The sequence below is a fragment of the Primulina eburnea genome, chromosome 1, assembly GCF_022965805.1.
Source record: "Primulina eburnea isolate SZY01 chromosome 1, ASM2296580v1, whole genome shotgun sequence".
Classification (NCBI taxonomy): Eukaryota; Viridiplantae; Streptophyta; class Magnoliopsida; order Lamiales; family Gesneriaceae; genus Primulina; species Primulina eburnea.
The window spans coordinates 62380180-62402555 of record NC_133101.1 but is presented as its reverse complement, the minus strand read 5'-3'; the positions used below and the strand labels follow the sequence as shown (position 1 = coordinate 62402555).

The following is a 22376-nucleotide window of genomic DNA, read 5'->3' as shown; positions in this document are numbered from 1 at the left end:
GGTATAATCATCATATGACTACCCATCTGCATGTTTGGACATCACTATGCCCTTACCAAGAAACGCAGTACACAACATCACAGATGCTAGTCTCTAGCTCAAGCGGCCTTTATCCCTGTTTTAGGCGGCTGAATCGACTAGGAACGAATTTAGAATATGCAGTGTTTACAAATGAGTTTCAACATCGAATTACGATTCATTTGTATTAAAGCATAATCAAGGACTTTATCTATGCTGTTTGCATTGGTATACAGATAAAGTATAACAAAACCATAAAAAGTTAAATTATATTAAAATAAAGATTGTATGTTTCACTTGAGTCAATAAATTCCCTAGCCAACCGTTGGCTTGCAGGGCATCTACTCTAACAGATATATTATCGTTTGAATTTTTAACTATACACAACCTAAGCTTATTTCCTCGCTAAGTCCCCGAATACCTAATATCATTCTTTATATTTTTTGTAAATTTCGTATATATGATCTTAAGACTTCGAAATAGAATGAAAATCTTGACTTAGCAAGATCATGATTTTTTCTGTTGAATTTATATATTTGTTATATTTTGTAAAACCGAATACATGTTTTTGTTACGGTAAATTAAAGTGATAATGATGATATTACGATTGAGAGATCCACATTAGTAATATTAGAATTTATTTAATTTATTGTTTTAGTTTTAAGAATATGTATAACTATAATTGATATTTTGAATATACGTATATAATTATTTGGTTTTAAAAATTTGATATATATATATATTTGTCTATTTATATACATCGTTTTAAAATTTAAAATATATTATTTTTATATTAATTAATATCTATACTATATATAAAGGTTGTGCTTAATATAAAAGTTGTGCTTAATAGAGACAAAAATGAACACTAATTTTTTCTTTCAATTTTGTAATGATGTGATACTAATATTACATTTTTGGTTTTTTTTTTATTTCAACACATACTTTTATTTTTATTTTTTTTTAAAAATTTCAACAATTCAAACTACACTTTGTAATCCATCGATATTTTGTCAAATTTCAATTTAATCTTTTCATATTATAAAAAAGATTGTAGATATACACACCACGTATGTAGGGATGGCAATTTTCCCCGTGGGTTTGGGACCCCACGGGGAAAACCCGAAACGGGGATGAGGATCCCCGATTTTTTCGGGTTCGGGTTCAGGTTCGGGGATTTTTTTAAATCCTCGATGTAGTTCGGGGCGGGTATGAGATTACTATTCTCATCTTCGAAATCTCCGAACCCGCCCCGAAAATATATTATCAATAATAAAATAATAATATTATTAGTATTCATAATATAATTTTTAAAATATTAATAATATTATTATTATTAATATTGATATTGATATTAATATTAAAATTATATATAATAATAATTGATAATAATAAGTTTTGGTTTGAGAAAATTTCCGAAACCGTTATCGTCTTGCCATATTAATATTTTTGAAACGGGGATGGGACGGAGATGGTAAGTTGATCTCCGAAGTTTCGGGTTTGGGGATTCCCCGAACCCGAAAAAACGGGGATGAGGGCGAGGATGGCATTCGAGCATGGGGATGAGAAGGGCAAACCCTCCCCCGATCCGACCCATTGTCATCCCTACACGTATGCAGAGCGAGTAGTTTATATGATGGAAGAGTACTCCAATTATTAAATTGGTCGGACCGATTGGGTAGCTATTTAGACATGTCTGTTTGATAGGTTACGAAATAAAGGCGGTTGGAGATAGCTAGGTTTTGCTGTCACTGAATGGCAAAGGACAAGAAGTTATCGACTGCCAAGGCCTCTAAGCCAAATTCGACTCCAAATGGTCCCGACAGGCTTGCCAATAGCAGCAACCGTACACAGTGCAGAAATCTGAAAACTGCTAAGGAGTTTATATCATCAGTGGCCGCGAGAATCGCCGATCAGCCGCTGCAATGCTTCGGCCCCGAAGTTTGGGGTGTGCTCACTGCCATATCAGAAAAGGCACGCCAGCGCTGCCAGGTTTGCCACTGCTCCTAAAGACTTGGTTTTTGTTGGTTCCTACTTCTTTGGTGGCATTGCAGTTTGCGACTCACTATGTCATGGATACTTGTGAGTTTTCACGCATTTTTGGTCTAGGGTTCTTTTTCGGAATGTGTTATTGTAGAATTATGCAAAGGGCTGTAACTTTGCCTTGCTTACATGGTTGAATGTAGTTAATGAGGTCTTGTTTATGGTTTATTATTGGGGAAAGGGAAAAAAACGATATTTGTAGACGATGCCACGGCTTGCATTTAGCGACTTTATGTAGAAAAAGTGTCAAATTTCCACTCTAGTTGACAGTTTAGTTTAGAAACACGTCATACATATATTAAAACAAAGGAGCTTGATATTGGGTAAAGGCTGAGATTTGGTGAATGTTTCATTTTTTTTACCATTTTTTTGTTATGCTTTTATTTCCGTTTTGCTAGAACACAATCTCCATTTGGCTGTTCACCTCAACTGGATAGGCTGTTTTAAAATTCTACGAAGCAGATATTAGAGGAGTTATGTGCTCCTTTCAGGTTTGTGGCATTTTTCAACATGTTTTTGGGTGAGGCAAACAGTTCTAGAGTTATGACATCGTCTTTGCTTGATGTAGAGAGAAATAAAATATACCATCTCTATGACATAGACCGAGATAGTATGTTTAGATTATGTGGCTTTAGTTTGTTTTATTACGGCTTCTTATATTGATTGCTGTGGTATGCTTGCGTTAGCACCACACTCTTCATACTTTTGTAGAACTTCTTGCCTCTTGGCTTTGCTGATAGTTGCATTTTATGATATTGGCTGATGCAAGTATTGGAAACAGGGTCTAAATATGCCTCTGACTTGCGATGAACACTGTATCGGTCGGTCAGTGGATGACACACATTTTCGGATTACTACACCTGCTGTAAGTGCTAATCATTGCAAGATTTATCGGAAGAAGGTTTCTGCTGCAGATACGAAACTTCCATCGGACAACTGTTTTATGTTCTTGAAAGATACTAGGTTATTCTTTCTTTAGCAAAGGCCATTCGTAGATTTTGATGTAGCAAATCTTTTGATATTTTAAATTCTTACACAGCATGAATGGTACATATTTAAATTGGGAGAAATTGAATAAAAGCGGTTCTCAAATGAAGCTGCGCCATGGAGACATAATCTCAATAGCGGTTGCTCCACATCATGGTGCGATTAGTTCAATTTATTAAATTTTGTTCTTTTGTTAGATCTTCTCTTGCCTCTTTTTGTTTCGCTTCTATGCATGGTGGAGTTTAGGTTTTATTTGGTGACTTTTCTATGTTAAGTATCTAGTATCTACAATTTGAGATCAAACGATTTTATTATTTGGGAACTTCCATCAAATTTACTTACGAACTCTGTTTTCTTGATTTTATGCAGAACATGCTTTTGCATTTGTATTTCGGGAAGTTCGGAAATCCTCTGTTGTCAATTATGGACTACTGAAGAGAAAAGCTGGTAAATTGCTTGAGAATTTCAAGCTGACTTTTTTTAAAAAAAATTCCGGGATTATAATTGCAATCTAAAGACAAGTGCAATATTTGGGGCTTGTGTGCAAGTATACTGGAATCTCTTTCTTTAATTTCTAGTGTGCATGGGCGTGGTGGTATGGAGTTTTATCTGTATATTGCTTATAGCCTAGTCATTTCTTGAAGAGGGACTTGGTATTGAGAACAAAAGGCTGAAAGGGATTGGCATAGGAGCTTTAGATGGTCCAATATTGCTTGACGATTTTCGGAGCCTTGAAAAATCGAACAAGGTATTAATATAGACTTCTAACTTTTCGTTACTGTAGTATTACATGAACTCCGATGTTTTCATCTTTTCTTTCACCTGTGGCAGCTTTTTTATACTTTTTGAGTGTTGGTTATACATTGTAGGAACTTAGGAAACTTCTGGAAGATCAAGTTGCTATAAACGGAGCTTTGCGAAGTGAAGACCGTGCATCTATTGAGAAGCATGAATCTGTATGTCTTGCTTTGCTCATTTGTTCATTCTTTTAAAGAACTTTTTATGATCATATGCCTATATTCTTTGGTTTATGGAACGACGCCTCGTCATTTAGAATTTATCTATTACTTATCTCTTTGTGAATCATGGTTTCGCGGCTTCAGAATTTATTGTTGAAATTAATTGGAATCTTATTATCTACTTTCATGCCAAGGATTATGGTGTCTAAAGCATGTGAGAATAATTCCTAAAATTATTATTCTGGGATTTAATTGCTATAATTATCGTCATTGGACGTGCAGTTTCCATTGCTGTTGTAATGTGCTTTGATGCATTTGATTGAAAACATGTTGCCTTGATGTTAAGTCAGGTTAAGCTTCTTTTTTCTGCTTCGGCGCATAAATGTTTGTGGCATACCCTGTTAACGTTAAGGCTAAGCTGCTGCTTTACCTCTTTTGTGGCATACCCTGTAGTCTGTACCTCAGCCAACATGATGAATTTGACATTATCAATGAAAATTGTTCTGCATGAACTGATTTATTTTACGTGCTGTGTGTAGTATTTTGATGGTGTTTGCTTGTGATAAGGATCAAACATGCTTTGTTTTTCAGGAAATGAGAGGGTTGCAAGAATCAATATCAAAATCTTATCTGTCTGAATTCAATATGCTGAACCAGCATTTAGAGGCTATAAAGAAGGAACTGGCGGAATTGAATAGAACATTTGCTGAACAGAGACATGAGATGGAAAACTTTAACAAAAGACTTATTGCATCTAAGCAATCATGTGTTAAAGCCAATGAAATAATTGATAGGTGAGAAATGAAATACAAGTATACTCAGGTTCAGGGTTGATGGAAAATACAAACCATTGACCATTCACAATCATTGTTCTTTAAACTGGTTGCAGCACTTTTCCTCTGGCTTTTAGCTTATGATTTGTGTAAAGTTTTACTTTAATAATAAATTTCTAAGCTTTCTACAGCATCTTATATTATTATTTGCATGAAGCTCAGATGGAGTCAAATTTTCTTGAGATATGGAGGAAACAAAATTTATATGTGTTTGCTTGGTTCAGCCAGAAGGCATCTATGTCAGAACTGAAAACTTTATTAGACGAAGAGCGTGATCAAAGAAGAAGAGAGCGGGAGAGTGATACTGCAGATTTTAATTTGTCAATCCTAAGAATTCGAGCTGAGACTGAAGAGGAAATAAAAAGAGTGTCGCATGGTGCTCTAATGCGGGAGAAAGAGCAACTGGAAACGATAAACAAACTTCAGGTAGAGAATATGGATTTTAATTTAGCTTTAGTTTCTTTCTAGAAGGACAGTTAATCATGACTTTTATTCAGGATTCAGAGAAGGAAAGGTGTTCATTGGTAGAGACTTTGAGGTCCAAATTGGTACGTTTACATCTTTCTTCCTGATTTCAGAGTTGTCTTTGCATATAATGTTGATGTGCTCTGTTAATTGCAGGAAGATACACGGCAAAAGCTGGTAGACTCTGATAATAAAGTTCGCCAGTTGGAGGGTCGAATTCATGAGGAGCTGCTTGCTTCTGCCCGGAGCAGAAAAGTATAGTGGCTTAATTCTATCTGCCGAGATATGCTGCTACCATTTTAAAAATTCCTACATGTTCCATATTCTTGCTTATGCTTTTGGTTTTGAGTTAACAGAGGGTTGAAGAAATTGAACATGACCGAAAAAGGCTAATTAAAGAACTTGATTGCGAGAAGGTAGGATATGCAGTACATTTTCTTTACTGTTTATTAACATTAACAATATGAAGTAAATGCCTGCAATGAAGCTAAGTCATCATTAATCACATTTTAGGGCAAACCGAAGTTTTATGTGTCGAACTGAGATCCTTTCGTGCTTATAGCAGGCAGCTCGGGAAGAAGCTTGGGCAAAGGTGTCTGCACTTGAACTTGAGATTAGTGTTGCTTTACGAGATCTTGATTTTGAAAGGCACAGACTAAAAGGGGCTAGGGAAAGGATTATGCTCCGGTGAGATAGCAATTACATGAGATGGATTAATTAAGGCTTCGTTTAAGTTTTAAAAAAGTTCAGAACATTAATTGCATGTATAGCTATAAATTTCTTGCATATCTGGCCACAAAGTTTAACTGTTTTTACAGATTTGGGCAGTGGGCAATTTTTCTTCTGCTTAGATGGTTATTAAATAAATATGGCATGGTTTTTTTGCTTACTGATATTGACATTTATGGCCGAGTGATCAGCACATCTTTTTCCATTGAGCACGTTGCTGGTTGTTCATATCAAATAACTTTTTGCAGTGAAACTCAGCTTCGCTCTTTCTATTCTGCTACAGAGGAGATATCGGTGTTGTTTGTAAAGCAGCAGGAACAACTCAAGGCAATGCAAAGAACACTCGAAGACGAAGAGAATTACAAGACCACATCTGTTGGTGCTGACCTCAATCCAGAATATATCCATGTGAATCGATCTTTGGCCCGAGACAAGGAGACCTACGAACATAAGATTGTAGCTAAGGTAGGATCAGGTGCATGCCATGGCCATGGCAGAGATCAACTTGAGTCATCAAGTGATGAAGCAAGTACGACAGAAAAGCATGACTGCAATGTCAAAAGCCGTGGTGGTGGTCAGGATACAGAGGAGGTGGAAATCACTAGTGATGAACATAACGTTGGGGGTGGTTTGGATTCTGATATCAATGGCAATGGCAAAACGCCCGTTTTGGTAGGTGATGCTATTGGAACTGAACAATTCCCTGAAACCGAGGCCGTTGGTACATCACCAATTCTGGAAGGAGATGTTGCTGAAACTGAACAAGTTGTGGAAACTGAAAGCCAATCTCTTCACAGAAGGCTGAAGTCCGATTTAAATAAATTTAGCACCTCGGATGACGATGAAATGCTGATAGATGATGAAATAAACTCAGAAGCTCTGGATCAGGCCCAAAACAAAAGTCCTGATACTTCTCCTCTCTCTCAATCAAACAGTCCTCTGGCCGTTCAGAATTCAATGGAAGACACTGAAGGTGGAGGAAGTATCAAAACAGGTGACCTTTTGGCCTCAGAAGTGCTTGGGAGTTGGGCATGCAGCACCGCTCCTTCTGCCCATGGAGAGAACGATTCTCCAAGGAGCACATACGATGATGGTACTGCGTTGCCTGTGAAGGACTCCAACAGTCTTGTAGCTGAGAGTCAACACATACCATCCTCAAATTCTGATGCTAATGCTTCTGACACTCAAAATCTAATGCTATTGTGCGATATGATACCTATCATTTCTCCCAATTCAAAGGAACAATTTAGCAGCACTGTTATAAGAGATAATCAAGTTGGATGTGATGGAATAGTAAGTTCTTCCGAAACTGAAGATTGTGGTGATAAAGATGAAGATGTGAACGAAGCTGTTGCTGGAGGTGTATCAGATACTGAGACAGTTGGTAGAGACGGAGTAGTGGCGAATGATGAAATGGAAGACGTTAATGACACATAAGAAGATTCTGTTGGATAATGAGCATCTCTAGAATCTAGATTAGTTTATATATACTCTTTTTGTGCAAATTAGTAGTTTTTTTAAACTTTATTATTTTGTTTTATAGCCGAGGCAAGGAGTCATTGCCGATAATGTGCATATGTTGAAGATGTTCTATTCTAAGTTTGGCATTTTAGAGCAGTTCGGGATTCTGAAAGTCTGATTTTGTAGGAGGAAGATACGACTCTGAAAATGTTGCATTATCGAACTTCTGGATAATGTCGAGACAAAATGGAAATGCCCTTCTGATATATGTCCATTTGTTTTCTGGAAACAATGATAATATGATGAAGAATGCTAAGAAAGTTACTGTTATCGACATTTAAAGTTGTTTTTATCGCTAAAAGAAAATAAGAGGGAGGAAATTCAGTCTTAGATGGTGAAAGAATGAAGAGAGAAGTATAATTCAAAATGACTTTTTTTAAATCAAAAAATTAGATGATTTCAATAAATCCACCTTTAAGATTGCTTGCAGTGTCTATGAGTTTGAAAACCATGATAAGTCATGTTTCTTAGAGAAGAGGAAGAATTTCACTTTTTCTTGATTTGGGTTTTGGATCTTTTATGTGATCAAGCTGTTTTGATGTCGAGTACTTGCCAGTCTCTATATCATTGACCTAGCATTCTCATTTGGCACTAGAATGTACCAGATTGTCAGAAAAAAGAAGAAAAACATGTTAATTGTTTGGATTTTCCAATAAATAAAACCTTTTAAATATTTATCTGTAATATGGTCAAGTTTGTATATTGGCAAATTCTATGTTACATTGAGAGATGTAAAATTTGAAAATATTAATTGATGTGATCCGGGTGAATCGGGTGAGCTGAGTCGAAGCAATTCATCGGATCTGATGAGAAGCTGGTTTAAGGAAAATGAGAAGGAAATATATATGTGATGAAAGTATATATATGTAATATGGCATCAAATATGACATGTAGACAAGAACATAAACTCGTGAATGGGTGCTGGAAGGGTGTTTGACATGGTCACTCTAATGCATAAGTCAGCAGGTGAAGAATAAGAGTAAAGTGGCTGTATAGGTGGTGATATACGTGAGTGTCTGAGAGTTAAAAATTTCAGAATCTGTAAATGAAATGTATACATGTTATTTATAAGAGGAAATCTCATGATTACCTTGTTTTCAGTGTCCACCTACTAAGTATGGCAAGACGGCTGCCTATACCCTGCTTCTGATGACTTCTTTGACACGTCAAACCAATGTAGTTCTGATAGCAATGATTGTCAAGCATAAGCTAGCACATACTGATATACTCAAATGTTGTGCATTTCTCGAGGTAGCCCGGGTAAAAGTTCCCGGGAACTTGCATGAGATGAGAGTCCTATCATATGGTAGCCCAGGGAGAAGATGTCCCGGTCATTTGCCTGACCGGCTGCTGAAGAAATCTTCATGCATATTGACTCTGATTTGGGTTATCCATTTAGTATCTCGGATCATCCATGACCCTGGCTCTTATGAGGGTATCACAATTAATCTATATACACATTTGGATATCTCATAGTTTTAGCTTTACTCATTTCGTATTCTGTAGTTTTATGGAAATTAAAAAATGACAAACGTTTCTTAAATTATGATAAACCTCAAATTTTGATTTAAACTGAGATATAATATATATTTCAATTTTCATATTTAGTATTATTTTTCTATCTTTTATGAATTCACACACACACACACAGAGATATATATCATAAAATGCATTAACTACTACTTGTAATAAATTTTTTATCATGTTTAAACACTCATTAAATAAAGGTAAAATGAAAATTTTCTTCGTAAAATTTATTTTTTCAATAATTTTCTTAATCTATATTAAGACATACATAAACTTATATATAATAATATACGAGACGGAGAGAATATTTCATATATATCTGAGAAATTATGTCGAACTCTTTTTGTCAACCTAATAAATATTTGTACGCAGAATGCACCTAAACTATACCACAATGCAGGAATCTTGACGAAATTAAGGAATTTAATCACGATCTATATATGATCTCTAAGCCTCATCGACAGATCATTAAAAAAATAAGAAGTTTAAACACAACACATCTTAAAAACTCAATCCATATATTTACACATGCATATTCCCCCAAGAGAACAGAAAAACCTGGGGGATGTTGGGCAAATATCTCCATGCAAACATCATCATTTAGCTGTATGTCTTTCCAAACAAATATCATGATCGAGAACGAGCCTTCAAAATAATAACAAGTTTAGTACTTTATAGTTTTATACAAACACAAATTCTTATTCTAAAATATTTTCAGTATTCCCTAACTCCATCTCGTTCTCTCTTACTCCCATTTCTAAATTAGCAATTATCTAATGGGAAAATTACAACTTTGGTCATTTATGTTTATCTCTTTATCATTTTCATTTTTATGCTATCAAATTTTAGTATTAATCCGCTGTCTTTTTTGTTTTTGAAATTCAGAACAGTTTTTCGATGTGACCCTGATATAACATTGCACCTTAACACTCTCATTGAGAATTAAAAAGCCAAATTTATTAAAAACGGAAAGATACAAAATAAAAACTCAAATTTGACCATTTACAGTATGATGATGGCAAAGAAAGAACCATACAACATGAAAATATGATTTAATTAACATTATTTAAATGGTATAATGATGACGTGGGATTGGGAGTAGTAATTACGAAGAATTGTAGATTGGCTGTTAGTTGGAGGTGGGATGGGTTTCGGATGTGGTGGAAGAGGGAGTTAGTTTTGCCTCGAAAAAAAGCCAAGTTCAGAGCAGTGCACGTGTAGTCCAGTACCCAATATTCATGTCTCTGCGCCTCAGTCAACATACAAGAAATCAAGGCATCATGTTAAGCCCACACATCTCTGTCCATTTTTCATTATTACTCTTAACCAACCAACCTCATTTTCATGCACTGCTTCTCAAACATCTTGCCTAGCTACTGCCCACCAAATGCGTAACTTGAAACTTCATATTTCAGAATTTCCATTACGCAGTCAAGAATGATTCACAGACACGCACGCACAAATTAAAAAAGACTAATTTATAAATATAAACTAATAATTTTTATTTATGTATCGTACTTTTTGCTGGATTATTTTATGTCATAAGTGCTGCATATTTAATTATATCTATCTGTTTAATCTAAAAGATTTGGATGACATAATTATCCCGAAAGGAGAAGACATGTTTAAGTAGGTTAATTTTATGAGATGGTTCAATTCTGGATATCGTAGTACTAAAAGGAGAAACTTTAAATAACCAAAAACCAACTAAAAGGAGAAAAAAGGAAGACCTTATTGCTTCCGCAGAAAGTGATCGATGAATATGATTGTCAGACAAGTTACCAGAATTCAGTAGGTACTGCAAACAAGAAATTGTGGACATGCAAAGCAATGAAATTCTTGACGAAAACTTTTAGATTTCATGTCTTCCAATATTTCTACTCCCAGCTTGTAATTTGTCAGAATTCACGACTTTGTACATCCCTAGCTAGTTCTTCTCAAAAGGCACAAGGGCATGATAATTTTAACCGGTGCATGAAACCAAGACTCGAGAAAAGCACTAATTCTTTAAAAAGACCACGAAGACGAGGAGGAACTAATGCGAATTAGATAATTTTCCACAACTAGAGAAATCAAGTCCATAAATTTTAAGAAAATTAACCAGGTTGTTTGATTTCTTGATTGATTTAAAACGGAGGGCGACCTGTTCCCCAGTAAGCTGCTTCGGATGGTAATTGGCATGAATTTAAGAAATTTTGAGGCATCCCTTGAAACATAGTTGTGTTGGGATCATTCATCATCTGCTGAGCCACAAGCCCCGGAGATCCCAGTTGCCCGCTTCCCTGCCCTCCCACCGCCGCCTCTTCTTCTTCCAGAGGCAGCCTCTCGTAAGCTGCATTTCCAAATGATGCTGCCATTATCACCACTGGCCCGGAAGCCAGAAGTGGCCCAACAACCGTTCCCCCCATGACCTGTCCTTGCCCGCCGGCTAAATATATAGTCAGACCAGATGCGGCGGGCGGAGCTGGAGGTGGGAGAAACGAACCCGAAAGAGAGAGAATTTCGAACCTGCCTTGTAAAGTCACAACCGCACCCGGCGCAGAAGGCTGCCGGAGTGTGACATTCGTAACCGTGCCGTTGCCGCTCAATATACAAACACCTCTCTGCCGCCTTGTGGCGAAGATTGATATACTCTCCTGAATATCAGACCCGTTGGCAACTTCCATAACATGGGATCTGAGTGCATTTGCACTATCTCTAGTGATTATGATGGGGGGTTTAGGCTTGTTCTTGGAGCCGGAGGGGCGGCCCCGAGGTCTTCTAGTGACCTCGCTTTGATCGCCAGCGAGCTGCGCAAGCTCTTTGCCTTCAGAAGTCGGCGTGGTGGTAGCCATGTTGGTGGAAGAATTAGTGGTCGGAAAACCATGATTCTCTTCACGGTCTCGCTTCACCATACGGTTTGGGTTCCTGTTTCCGCTTTGTTCATCTTCTGGATCATTCTGGTGATGCTGCTGCTGATATTGGCGGTGGTGGTGGAGCTGAAGATCTCTGGCGAGGAACGGCGGTGGTAAAGGGCGGCCTTGAGCTAGCCGATCCATCAGCAGTACCAATTCTCGCAAACCTCACAATATCTATAATTTTCCTTCTTTTTATTTCAAAAACACAAAATCTTGACAAAAGTTGGAGGAAATCGACAAAGGGTTAGCTTTTTCTTGGGAAATTGGACAAGAATGAAACTCTATAACTGAGTAACGTCCTTCAGCTCATCAACATGAGCGTAATTATCACAAGTGGCCAAGATTTGAGCTGAAAGATCCATCAATAGATATTCGATCTCGTTGTTGAGTTTGTACGTATGTATCGGAAAAGTAAAATTGGTATTTTATTTCTTGGAGAAGATAAGCGAAGTTTGGTTTGGTTTAGGGTTTGGTCCCAAAGAACTAAGAAGAGAGATAGAGAGAGAGATAGCGTGCGCTAGGCCGCATAGGGAATGATGTGCTGCCATTTTTCTCTATCCTGTCTCTTACCTTCATTATAGATTTCTCGAGAAATATTTTGCAAATTTTCAAGTTGCTAGCTATTATTAATTGGCTTTGAATAATAAAATGATACATTATGAAACACATACGATTCATATCAATAATTTGATGTAACCAAATTAAAAAGCTATATATATAATTTTTCAAATCTTGAAACAAAATTTGCGAGTCTAGTTAGGTTGGGATTGCAAGCACTGATTATTGATCTAGCTTAAACTTTTTTCCCTATTTAGAGTTGAAACTTGAACTCAAATTCGAGCCAAACTCCGGATTCTTTGGAGACAGCAATTATTGGAATATAAAGATATCTATAAAAGTGTATACAATATATATGTATATATGTATGTATGTATGTATGTTGTGATAATTTAGGTCAACTATCAATAAACTTGACAAAGGACTCATCAGGCCTTCTAAAAACTCAAATTGTGAGACGATCTCGTGAATCTTTATCTTTGAAACGAGCCATTATTATCTATATTTATAATAATTTTAACAAAAAATATAATTTTTTTTTTATTAATAACTCAAATAAGAGATATGTCTAACAAAATTTTTTGGGTAGGCTTAAACGGAGTCATACACATTCTTACATGTTAAAATAAGAATTAATATTTATGTATAATATTTCAAATTAACTAAAAACAAGTAATAATTGAGTTTGTGGGGTCGATGTATGATCAAATTCAATATAAGACAAGGTGCCACATTTAGTCATCTTGTCGAATTATATGATATAAAACGGTGGCGTTTTGTTGTTAATGTGGGAAGTGAACCTGTTAACCTGGAGATAAAGACACGATAGAGAGGAAATTCGGTCAGCATAGTATATGTGGGCCATAAGATTTTTTTCCCCTCCAAGATACTAATTTCTTGTAATTTTATAAACAAAAAAATATTTACATGGATATTAGCAAAACTCGTATGAAACGGTCTCACGGATCGTATTTTATGAGATGAATATCTTATTTCAGTCATCAATGAAAAAGTATTGCTTTTTATGCTAAAAGTATTATTTTTTATTGTGAATATCGGTAAGGTTGACCCGTCTCACAGATAAAAATTCGTGAGTCTGTCTCACAAAACACATATTCATCAATATTTTGGGTTTTTTAAAAAAAAAATTCAAAGAGCAATTTAATTATTTAACATGGTATGAGGACTAAAATTCCATTAAATTGATTTTTAGATGTATAATGTCTGATTACAAAAGTATATGTGTGTTTTAAATAATAAATTTCGAACATGTATTTCGATGTTTCAAACGAAGAATAATTAATTAATAGTTTTTCTTTGAAAGGATATTTTTACAATTTTTGAGGAATATTTATATAAACCATACAAATAAAACAACAACTAATGACGGATAATGAGCAAAATTCATCGTAATTAATTATTTATATGATATGTTAAATATTTGATATTAAACAAATTATTTTTGAATAAGGATAAAAAATTTATTTAGTAAGAAATGGGAAAAAATGAGAGCCCCACCGCAGCGCATGTGGGGCATAGGAAATTGGGATTGATTGGCCCAAAGATCCACGCAAAATAATGGAGCCAGCAGGGCGCAGACCGTGTCTGGTGGGCGATTTCGCTCCGCCCTGAAATATTAACAGATCATACAAATATATCAGACATTCGAGAATTTTGTGTGTGTGTGTGTGTGTATACACATACAGAGACTATAAAAAATTTAAAGGCATTAAATATAATGGCTAATATTGAATAAGGCTAGCTAACTATTTCCATGACCACAAAGTTCTTTGATTTTAAACATGAAATTTAACTAAACAGTATTAATTGATGTACATCTTTGTTTAGAACATTAATTAATTCATGTATTCTATTTCAGACATGTACGAAAGATATATATACTATATTAATTGCTTTCCATGTACTTTACCTAAAAGATCGTAACATAATATATACTTAGAGATGTTATAAATTATGTTGGATTCAATTTCCTATATGAATTAATTTAATTAATTAACTAACTATAATTATTATACATTTGATAATGTTCATCCCAATCATTATGTTTTCTTTAAACTAATTAAATTAATGACTTTCAATCATTTAAATTGTTTTAGGAGTCCTTTCATTTGTCGTGAACTCCGGCCAGACATTAGAATAAAGAGAATTTTATTAATTGGGCAACTTTTAGAATGTTGAGAAAGTATAATATATTTTAAAAAAGTTATATATGTTTTGAATTTAAATAACAAATTAAATATAAAAATTCATTATTTGTACTACTGATTCAGACTACTTTTGATATTTTTTAATAAAATTTTATTAATTAAGTTCAATCATTAAAAAATTATTGTGAATATAAAAAATACTCATGTAGAATAATCAAATTATATCTACAAGCCATTTATTAGGGATGTAAATGAGCCGAGCTATTGGCGAGTTTTTCGGATCTCGGCTCGTTAAAAAGCTCGTTCGGGCTCGTTCGTTAAGCTTATCGAGCCGAGCCCGAGCCTTATTTTGGGCTCGACAATTTTGTTGAGCCGAGCTTGAGATTAATGATGTTCGGCTCGTTAGCTCGTGAACATGTTCGATAATAAGTTCGTGAGCTCAAAATTGAGCTCGGCTCGTTTAGCTGGCTCGTGAGCTCGAGCTCGAGCTCGGCTCGTTTAAGTGGTTCACGAGCTCGGGTTCGAGCTCGGCTCGTTTAGATAGATCGTGAGCTCGAATTTGAGATAATTAATGAGTTATAATATTAAAATAATTATGTATGATAAATAATAATAAATTAAAAATTAAAAATCTCTACATATTATAAAAGTGTGAATTAAGGTCAAAGTTATTTGTTTTTATTTGCTTGTAGATGAAGTGAATATATATTTTTCACAAAATATTAAATTGAATATGATTTGTTTTATTTTGTAAATCTATAATCTTTTGAATGAGTTATATATGCAAGAAGTTTCTCAGAAAAAAATTAATATATACAAATTTAATACTTCCTATAATATAGTATGAAATATAAAAAAATTATGTTATCTTAATTTTGAATTTTTGTATTTAAATAACATATTGCATAAATATGTTATATCATTAAGAGTTGAACACTTTTTGATAAATATAATAAAATATTAATTAAATCATATTTTGTCAGTTGTCTAGAAGATAGAATAACCAAAATTCATTGATTTTATTTGCTTGTAGATTAAGTTAAAATATTTACAAAAAATAAATATAATTTGTAGAATACTGAAATAACAAAATTCAATTCTTTGATTTTATTTGCTTGATGAAACAAATTTTTTTTTCTACAAAACGCTTAATTGTGTGGAGATTTGTAGAGGTATCAAATAGAGAAGAATATGCATTTCTTCTCATAAGATTTGCTAATGAAGATGGCGAGAATATTGTTTTTTAAAGAGAAGAAAAAATTGATGACAAAAAAAATCGTGAAAGCAATATAAATTGAAAATATAAAAGAAGAAAAAATTTGACGCAATAATTTAATTTAAGGTTTAGAATATATTATGTATATTATATTTTTATTTTCATAAATCAATAACACTGTGATAAAATAAGTGGTCAACGTTATGTATTATACTTTTTTCTTCTCTCAAATTTAATTTTAATACCTATTGTGATATCAATTTTATATTATATTTTCTCCAATGTCTAATTTATACAAAATTATAATATTTATTACTAATATGTTTTTTCAACAATTATTAATTTATTTAGATTGTGCTTGGATAAATTGATTTCAAATTTATGGATTAGAATTATAATTTTATTGTTAACAATGAAACAATATATCAAATCTTGAATCTACACATTACTTATTTACATATTATTATTTATATAAAGTAGAATAAATTTCAAATAACATTATTATTTGGTGGACTTGAACAATATCATAACTAACATGAAATACTACTATATAAACATGAAATGAGTGGATTTGAAGTTTATGATGTTACATCTCTAAATAACAAAAATACATTTGAATGTATTGAAATCATAGATTTGAAATCCTTCCAATCAAGAATAACCTTAGATTTATAACACATAAATTTTTTAAACAAATATCTTTTGCAATCATTTTATAATACATATAGTATAAATTATATTACATTGAATTTCCTACGGATAATGCTAAAGGTACAACTAATATATAGTACTGTGATATTTACAACAATTATATCGTGAGATTTTGTTATTATCTAATGAGATTTTATATTTAATTTATCATGAGATTTTGATAAATGAAATTTCTATTGATTTTTTTGAATTGTAAGAATTATTGTACAAATTTGGTTGCACATAGCATTACTCATGTCTATCGACTAATATAGCATGAAATCATTAATATATAATTTTTTGTAAAATAATCTCTTCTGATCTCATTTCTTTAAGAACAATTATTGATAATAGAAATGTATTTTCACGTGCGTCGCACGTATCTTTACCTAGTTATATTAAAAATGTGAATGTTATGGCAATAATCACTAGTAGAAAAATCGGATTTTATTTCGGCAGACTTTACTTCGGCAATAATAAATTACGAAGTAATACATTACCAATAACTTCAGTAATAACACAAGCGAAGTAAAATAATATATTTTACTTCGGATGTTTAAAAACAAGGGCTTCACTATATTTTTTTATTATATTTTACTTCGGTATATCAATGTTGATGAAGTAAAAAAATAAGAAAAATAATTTCATGTTGAAGTAATAAGATGAACCGCGCATATTAACAAAGGAAACTAAACTATGCTAAACATTTAGCGACAGTTTGTCATTAAAAACCGTCGCTGATTTAATCAGCGACGGTTTGTCGCATAAAAACCGTCGCTGATGGTCTTTCAAAAATTCGTCGCTAAATGTTCGAGCCGAGCCCCTAGCTTCATAACTTCCGAATGAGCCGAGCCCGAGCTCGAAACCAAAAGCTCGTAACGAGCCCGAGCCGAGCTCGAGCCGAGAAAATAGTTGAACGAGCCGAGCCCGAGCCTGATACTGTTCAGTTCGGCTCGGCTCATTTACATCCCTACCATTTATGTACCTGATCATAGTGTATAAAAATACATTGGAGTAGGTTGGATCAGAACCAAAATTATCCTTTTAAATTAGTGATTAATAAAAGGGTCACAACATAATTTGTCAAATGCAATATTTATTATAAGGTTGAACAATCGAAATATGGTACTTGGACTGAATTACGGTTTAAAAGATTTGAGTTGCACCGTTACCACAAACACTTATTCCTACAAATTATCTATCATTCTACATAATTTCGGTTTTTATTTTTTCAGAACTTGAACCGAACCGTAAGTCCTTTGTTCTTGTTTTGACTTTTGGAAGATACATGAATCTGATTATTGGGTCTACATACATATATATAAATATTTTTGCATACTTTGACATGGACTTATTATTAGTATATATTAAATTTCAAAATCTTTACCCATAGTTAGGTCATGAGGCGTGCCTAATTACTCAGGTTGAGATTAGTAGTAATAATAATTACACATTTTCTAATATTTTGAACTTTATTATTATATTTTTACTCATCATATTCCCTGGAGGAAAAAAAACTTTGATAATTAAAAGTTATGTTTTCGAAGTTATATTTTAATTTCAAACTATTTTGGTCTGATGACATCATACACGTCAACATTTTTCGATGTCTTTCAGAACTCCGTCGAAATAAGACTTAAAACAATTCAAAAAATCAAAGTTATCGCACCGGAACCAATATTTGAATACTTACCTGACCAAAAAATAAATTATTTGTACAAGTGATTATAAATAAAAATGCAAAGTCGTTTAAAATAAGAGATTGTAACGTCATATAGAACTGGGGTGTGCGGAAAGTTCATGACAAAGCTGGGATTCGAAATCAATCCTCTCCATCACGTGTTGACCTCTACTTTGGTCGGCTGTTGTTCGATTTATCCCCTTAAATTATTCCCCATTACAGATGCAATTTGTATTAATTAATTGATTAATCCCTTCAAAAGAAAATTGAGTGCAACAAATTTCAACCCACTTCCATTCACATGCATCTTCCAAGAAAGCTACCTAGCTGAACGTGGGATGGTGTATTTATCTTTATAAACAAAACTATTATTTAATTATATATCAACCCTTTCACTGTTTCATCATCGATCGTAAAGATCGGTTCATCGTGTGACATAATTAAGCCTCTCGATCGAGCTCGATATATATATATTTCGAATCACAGAAATATTGGACGCAGTTGAAATCCATGATATTAATCGTATATATATATTGATCGATATAGTATATTTGGATTTGGAATCTCTCGATTAAATTTATCTAAACAACAAAAATATATTTGGAGTACTCGTAACTTCAATCCAAGCAAGAGCGTCGAGCTATAATTCCAGACTGTGAGACCCTAATTAGTGCACATCACATTATAGTAATTAATAGTGTGTGGTCCAATATCTCCCACTATATATTGATTAGCTTAGCTAATGAACACGATTATTTTAATTGGGGAATCTGGTAAATTAATCCTTTAAATTAATTGGTAAATATGGTTTGTAAAGATAAGATTTTTACAAGGTCCTTAGATGAATTTAATTTCCTACATCGTTACTTTTGCTAGGGAGGAGGATTTAGTTGATGACTCTACACAAATTTTATTTTTTTTAAAAAAAAAGATTTCCCGAGTCCTCTTAAAAATTATACGGTGTATTTGATCATGAGTTTATAGTTTTTAACCGATGTCCCGTGTATATATAGTGCCAGTACGATTTTTACAAATATAAAGGTCGTGGATCAAATATTTTGCCTAAAGTTGTTCTTGGATCGATTGATTTTAGATTTGTAAAAATAAAGTTGAAGATTTTATTTTATAGATGATGTAAGATATCATTCACAAAATTAAAGAATGAGGGATGATATGCGTTGAGGGATGATGTTCTGAACGCTACTAGTTGGATACTTCATGGGCATTGCAAGATGTTCGTATAAACATTTTGTGGAATGTCACATCTTTTCGATTCTCGAGAAACTCGTTTAATTAAATGCTTACAGGATGTTGTAACGTTCGTGAGATGTCCAAACAAAAAGCGTTCGGGATATCAAATTCATATTTAGAATATCCCCACATGTTTTATTTCATCACATGATATATGATATACAAGGAGCGCCTTATATTGTGATATGATAACAAAGAATACACACGCACACACACACACACACACATATATATATATATATACACACACAGTGGCAGATTTAGTGTAAGACAGCCCCCCGGAAATTTTTTAAAAAATTATTATTATATAATGTATATTTTATTATTTAGTATATATATTATTTGATCATAAAAAAAAATAAAATATCTATTAACGGCCCCCTCGAATTTTTTTAAAAAAATTATTACTCTATAAGATATATTTTATTATTTAGTATATATTATATTTGACCATAAAAAATTAAAGTATCTATAATTAGTTTAATAGTTATAGACTTTCAAAGTTTATATATGTGATCCGCGTTCCATTCTCTGTAATTTTTTTCCGAAAAACTAAATAACGAACCTTTACAAAAGGTCAAATGCCCAACTTAAAACTTTCATCATTGGTGGTGAGCCGGCCCCCCAAACTTAAAATCCAGGCTCCGCCCCTGCACACACACACACTCGAGCCCAAATGATCGAGCTACAACGTGACAGGACTAAAGCTGCAGGCATATGATAAACATGAACATCTGTAAATTTAAGGTTGTGTTCTGATGGAGAATTTTTGTTAAAAAGAATATGGTTCTACGTATGTTTTAGGGAAAATGATTTTTTTAGTTCATTAACTTGTTCATTTTGATTTTGATCAATTAACCTTTCAAAGTTTGGTTTTTATTCAATAACATTTAATTTTCGGCTATTTTGAAGCAACTGCTGACATGGCATGTTGACAAGTCAGAGTTTTTCCAAAGCCGCATTATCATTTTCTGCTGTCATATCAGTAATTTGATAAAAATAACCGATAATTAAAAGTTATTGTACCAATACATAACTTTGAAAATTTAATTATCCAAAAACTATTTTATGTATGTGCCAATAATTCTCCAGTTAGAAACCGGGCCTTTCCAAGTAGCAAAACTCTTCTATTCGTTGGGTCTGGTGAAAGTGGACCTGATAGCTCATAGGCACAAGTAGTCTGTCTAAAGCAACTGGACAACGACGAAGATATTAGGCCCGTTTCTTCAGAAAAAGGGAACAAAGAAAAATTCATATTGGGAGTTGTTAATTTTCCAGAACATTTGTCTAGACTAGACTAGAAAGCTGGCTGGAGTCTGGCGGATCATCTTTCCTACACTCCCTAATCCTGCATTTCCCGAGCCCTAATCTTCCAAGAACCCTTTGCAACTCCCTAGCAGAAATCAAGCCATTTTTGTCATCATCATAAACCCTGAAAACCTCCATAATGCTATCTCCACGCAAAACCCATGTCCAGAATCTCCATTCACACGACTATTTTGCATCACTCACATGAATGCATCGCAAGAAGCCATGCATCTCCATCGCAGTCCATTTCTCTCACCATCCTTTCTGCTAATTATTCTGTTGCAGCCATGGAGTTCTAGTCCCCCAAGCTCAATACAACCTGTTTCATGAGCTCTAAAGGTGATATCTTTCCATCTCCATTTGTGTTCATGAATTTGAAAACTTCTTGCAGTTGGGACGACATTTCCGTGGCTGCAAAAGATGAGGTTAAAGAAGTTAACTCAGAAGACACAAGTTTCTTGGTTTTTCTTCTCTTCCAGGTTCCGAAATCAGTACTAAGCAGAAATTGAGGTTCAGGAGAAGTTTCCTTGATCGGTTGAGTGGTGAATTTAAGCATTTTTTCAGGTAATGTAGCATGATGGTTGGAGTAACTGATGGGAGAAGGAATAGTTGCAAGAATTTGTTAAAAGTCGGGAAACTTTAGATAATTTTAGGATAGAATGACGAACAACAGTTTGGATGTTACTCTAATTTTTGTTGAATACACTTCGTCTTTAATTTATTTTTTGTAATAAATATTACCAATAATACTTTTTTATAAATTTGATGATCTCATGAATTCCTAAAATAAGTTTCTTAAAACATTAAATGTAGAAAAATATGCAAAAATTTACAAAAACAAATTACAAATATAACTTATTAAATTAATCCTTACTTTTGTTTTTTGTTTTTTTACCAATTCGTTACTTTATTTTAATTTTTTTTCTTATTTTATTATTTTCGAACCAAGCGATATTTCAATCTTATATTTTAATATTTTATTCCATATATTCTTCTATTTTTATAATAATTTAAAAAATTTATTTATATTTTAAACAAAATTTTATTTATCAAAATAGTTAATATACTTCTGTGCAAATAATTTTCACAACAAAAAAATGTTAAAAACTTAATTTTGAAATTTAGTTAATGATCAAATGAATATTGTTCGTAATATATCTTTAAGTTATCAAAATTATACAGTTTATCATTAAAAATTTTGTAAAAATTATAATATAATGTAACAAAAAATTATTTTTAATTTCAAATTTTAATTAAAGTTGTATTTTATTCCAAACTTTATTAAATATTGATAAATCAAAATTCTGTACACCTCAATCTTATTAAGTATTTTATGAAAATAATTAACTGATAATTTGCAAACCCCTACTAAAGCCTGGGATAAAATATGAAAATATTATTCTTTAATATGAGAACTAAAAATATTATATTTGTAATTTTATGTATACATGATAGAAATTATGATAAATAATTGAAAATTTTAAATTCTTATCGTGCAACATATATGAATCATGTTAGATGTATA

The 22376-nt window shown here is 33.1% G+C and overlaps 3 protein-coding genes across 5 annotated transcripts; 1 reads left to right on the top strand and 2 right to left on the bottom strand.

Moving 5' to 3' along the window:
• Positions 1 to 1656: 1656 nt before the first annotated feature.
• On the top strand, positions 1657 to 7763 carry LOC140838796 (uncharacterized). Of its 3 annotated transcripts, none has more exons than XM_073205357.1 (13): positions 1657 to 2010; positions 2843 to 3024; positions 3101 to 3204; positions 3418 to 3495; positions 3693 to 3796; positions 3918 to 4004; positions 4599 to 4801; positions 5065 to 5266; positions 5338 to 5388; positions 5462 to 5560; positions 5662 to 5721; positions 5868 to 5992; positions 6283 to 7763. In XM_073205357.1, exons 1-13 carry the CDS (start codon positions 1774 to 1776, stop codon positions 7469 to 7471), a joined length of 2721 nt encoding a protein of 906 aa, XP_073061458.1. In that variant the 5' UTR covers positions 1657 to 1773; the 3' UTR covers positions 7472 to 7763. The 3 variants fall into 3 exon arrangements, with proteins under 3 accessions (XP_073061458.1, XP_073061474.1, XP_073061467.1); XM_073205366.1 differs by having other exon boundaries at positions 1658 to 2010; positions 5871 to 5992; XM_073205373.1 differs by lacking the exon at positions 3918 to 4004.
• Positions 7764 to 10611: 2848 nt separating this feature from the next.
• LOC140838789 (AT-hook motif nuclear-localized protein 22-like) lies at positions 10612 to 12524 on the bottom strand. The gene has a single exon (XM_073205345.1). It carries the CDS (start codon positions 12118 to 12120, stop codon positions 11209 to 11211), a length of 912 nt encoding a protein of 303 aa, XP_073061446.1. The 5' UTR covers positions 12121 to 12524; the 3' UTR covers positions 10612 to 11208.
• Positions 12525 to 20830: 8306 nt separating this feature from the next.
• LOC140809392 (probable calcium-binding protein CML27) lies at positions 20831 to 21407 on the bottom strand. Its single transcript, XM_073166999.1, has 2 exons — positions 21171 to 21407; positions 20831 to 21037 (listed from the first exon to the last, which is right to left on the bottom strand). The coding sequence occupies exons 1-2, from the start codon at positions 21405 to 21407 to the stop codon at positions 20831 to 20833; spliced, it is 444 nt and encodes a 147-aa protein (XP_073023100.1).
• Between the last annotated feature and the right edge of the window lie 969 nt (positions 21408 to 22376).

What these genes read in the sequence shown, in the direction of transcription:
- LOC140838796 (XM_073205357.1), top strand. Translation starts at nt 1,774, where the DNA reads ATGGCAAAGGACAAGAAGTTATCGACTGCCAAGGCCTCTAAGCCAAAT. An exon ending in ATGTTCTTGAAAGATACTAG is followed by an intron (nt 3,025 to 3,100) that starts GTTATTCTTTCT and finishes ATTCTTACACAG; the next exon opens with CATGAATGGTACATATTTAA. An exon ending in AGCGGTTGCTCCACATCATG is followed by an intron (nt 3,205 to 3,417) that starts GTGCGATTAGTT and finishes GATTTTATGCAG; the next exon opens with AACATGCTTTTGCATTTGTA.
- LOC140838789 (XM_073205345.1), bottom strand. Translation starts at nt 12,120, where the DNA reads ATGGATCGGCTAGCTCAAGGCCGCCCTTTACCACCGCCGTTCCTCGCC.
- LOC140809392 (XM_073166999.1), bottom strand. Translation starts at nt 21,407, where the DNA reads ATGCTTAAATTCACCACTCAACCGATCAAGGAAACTTCTCCTGAACCT. An exon ending in CTTTAGAGCTCATGAAACAG is followed by an intron (nt 21,038 to 21,170) that starts GTTGTATTGAGC and finishes GATGCAAAATAG; the next exon opens with TCGTGTGAATGGAGATTCTG.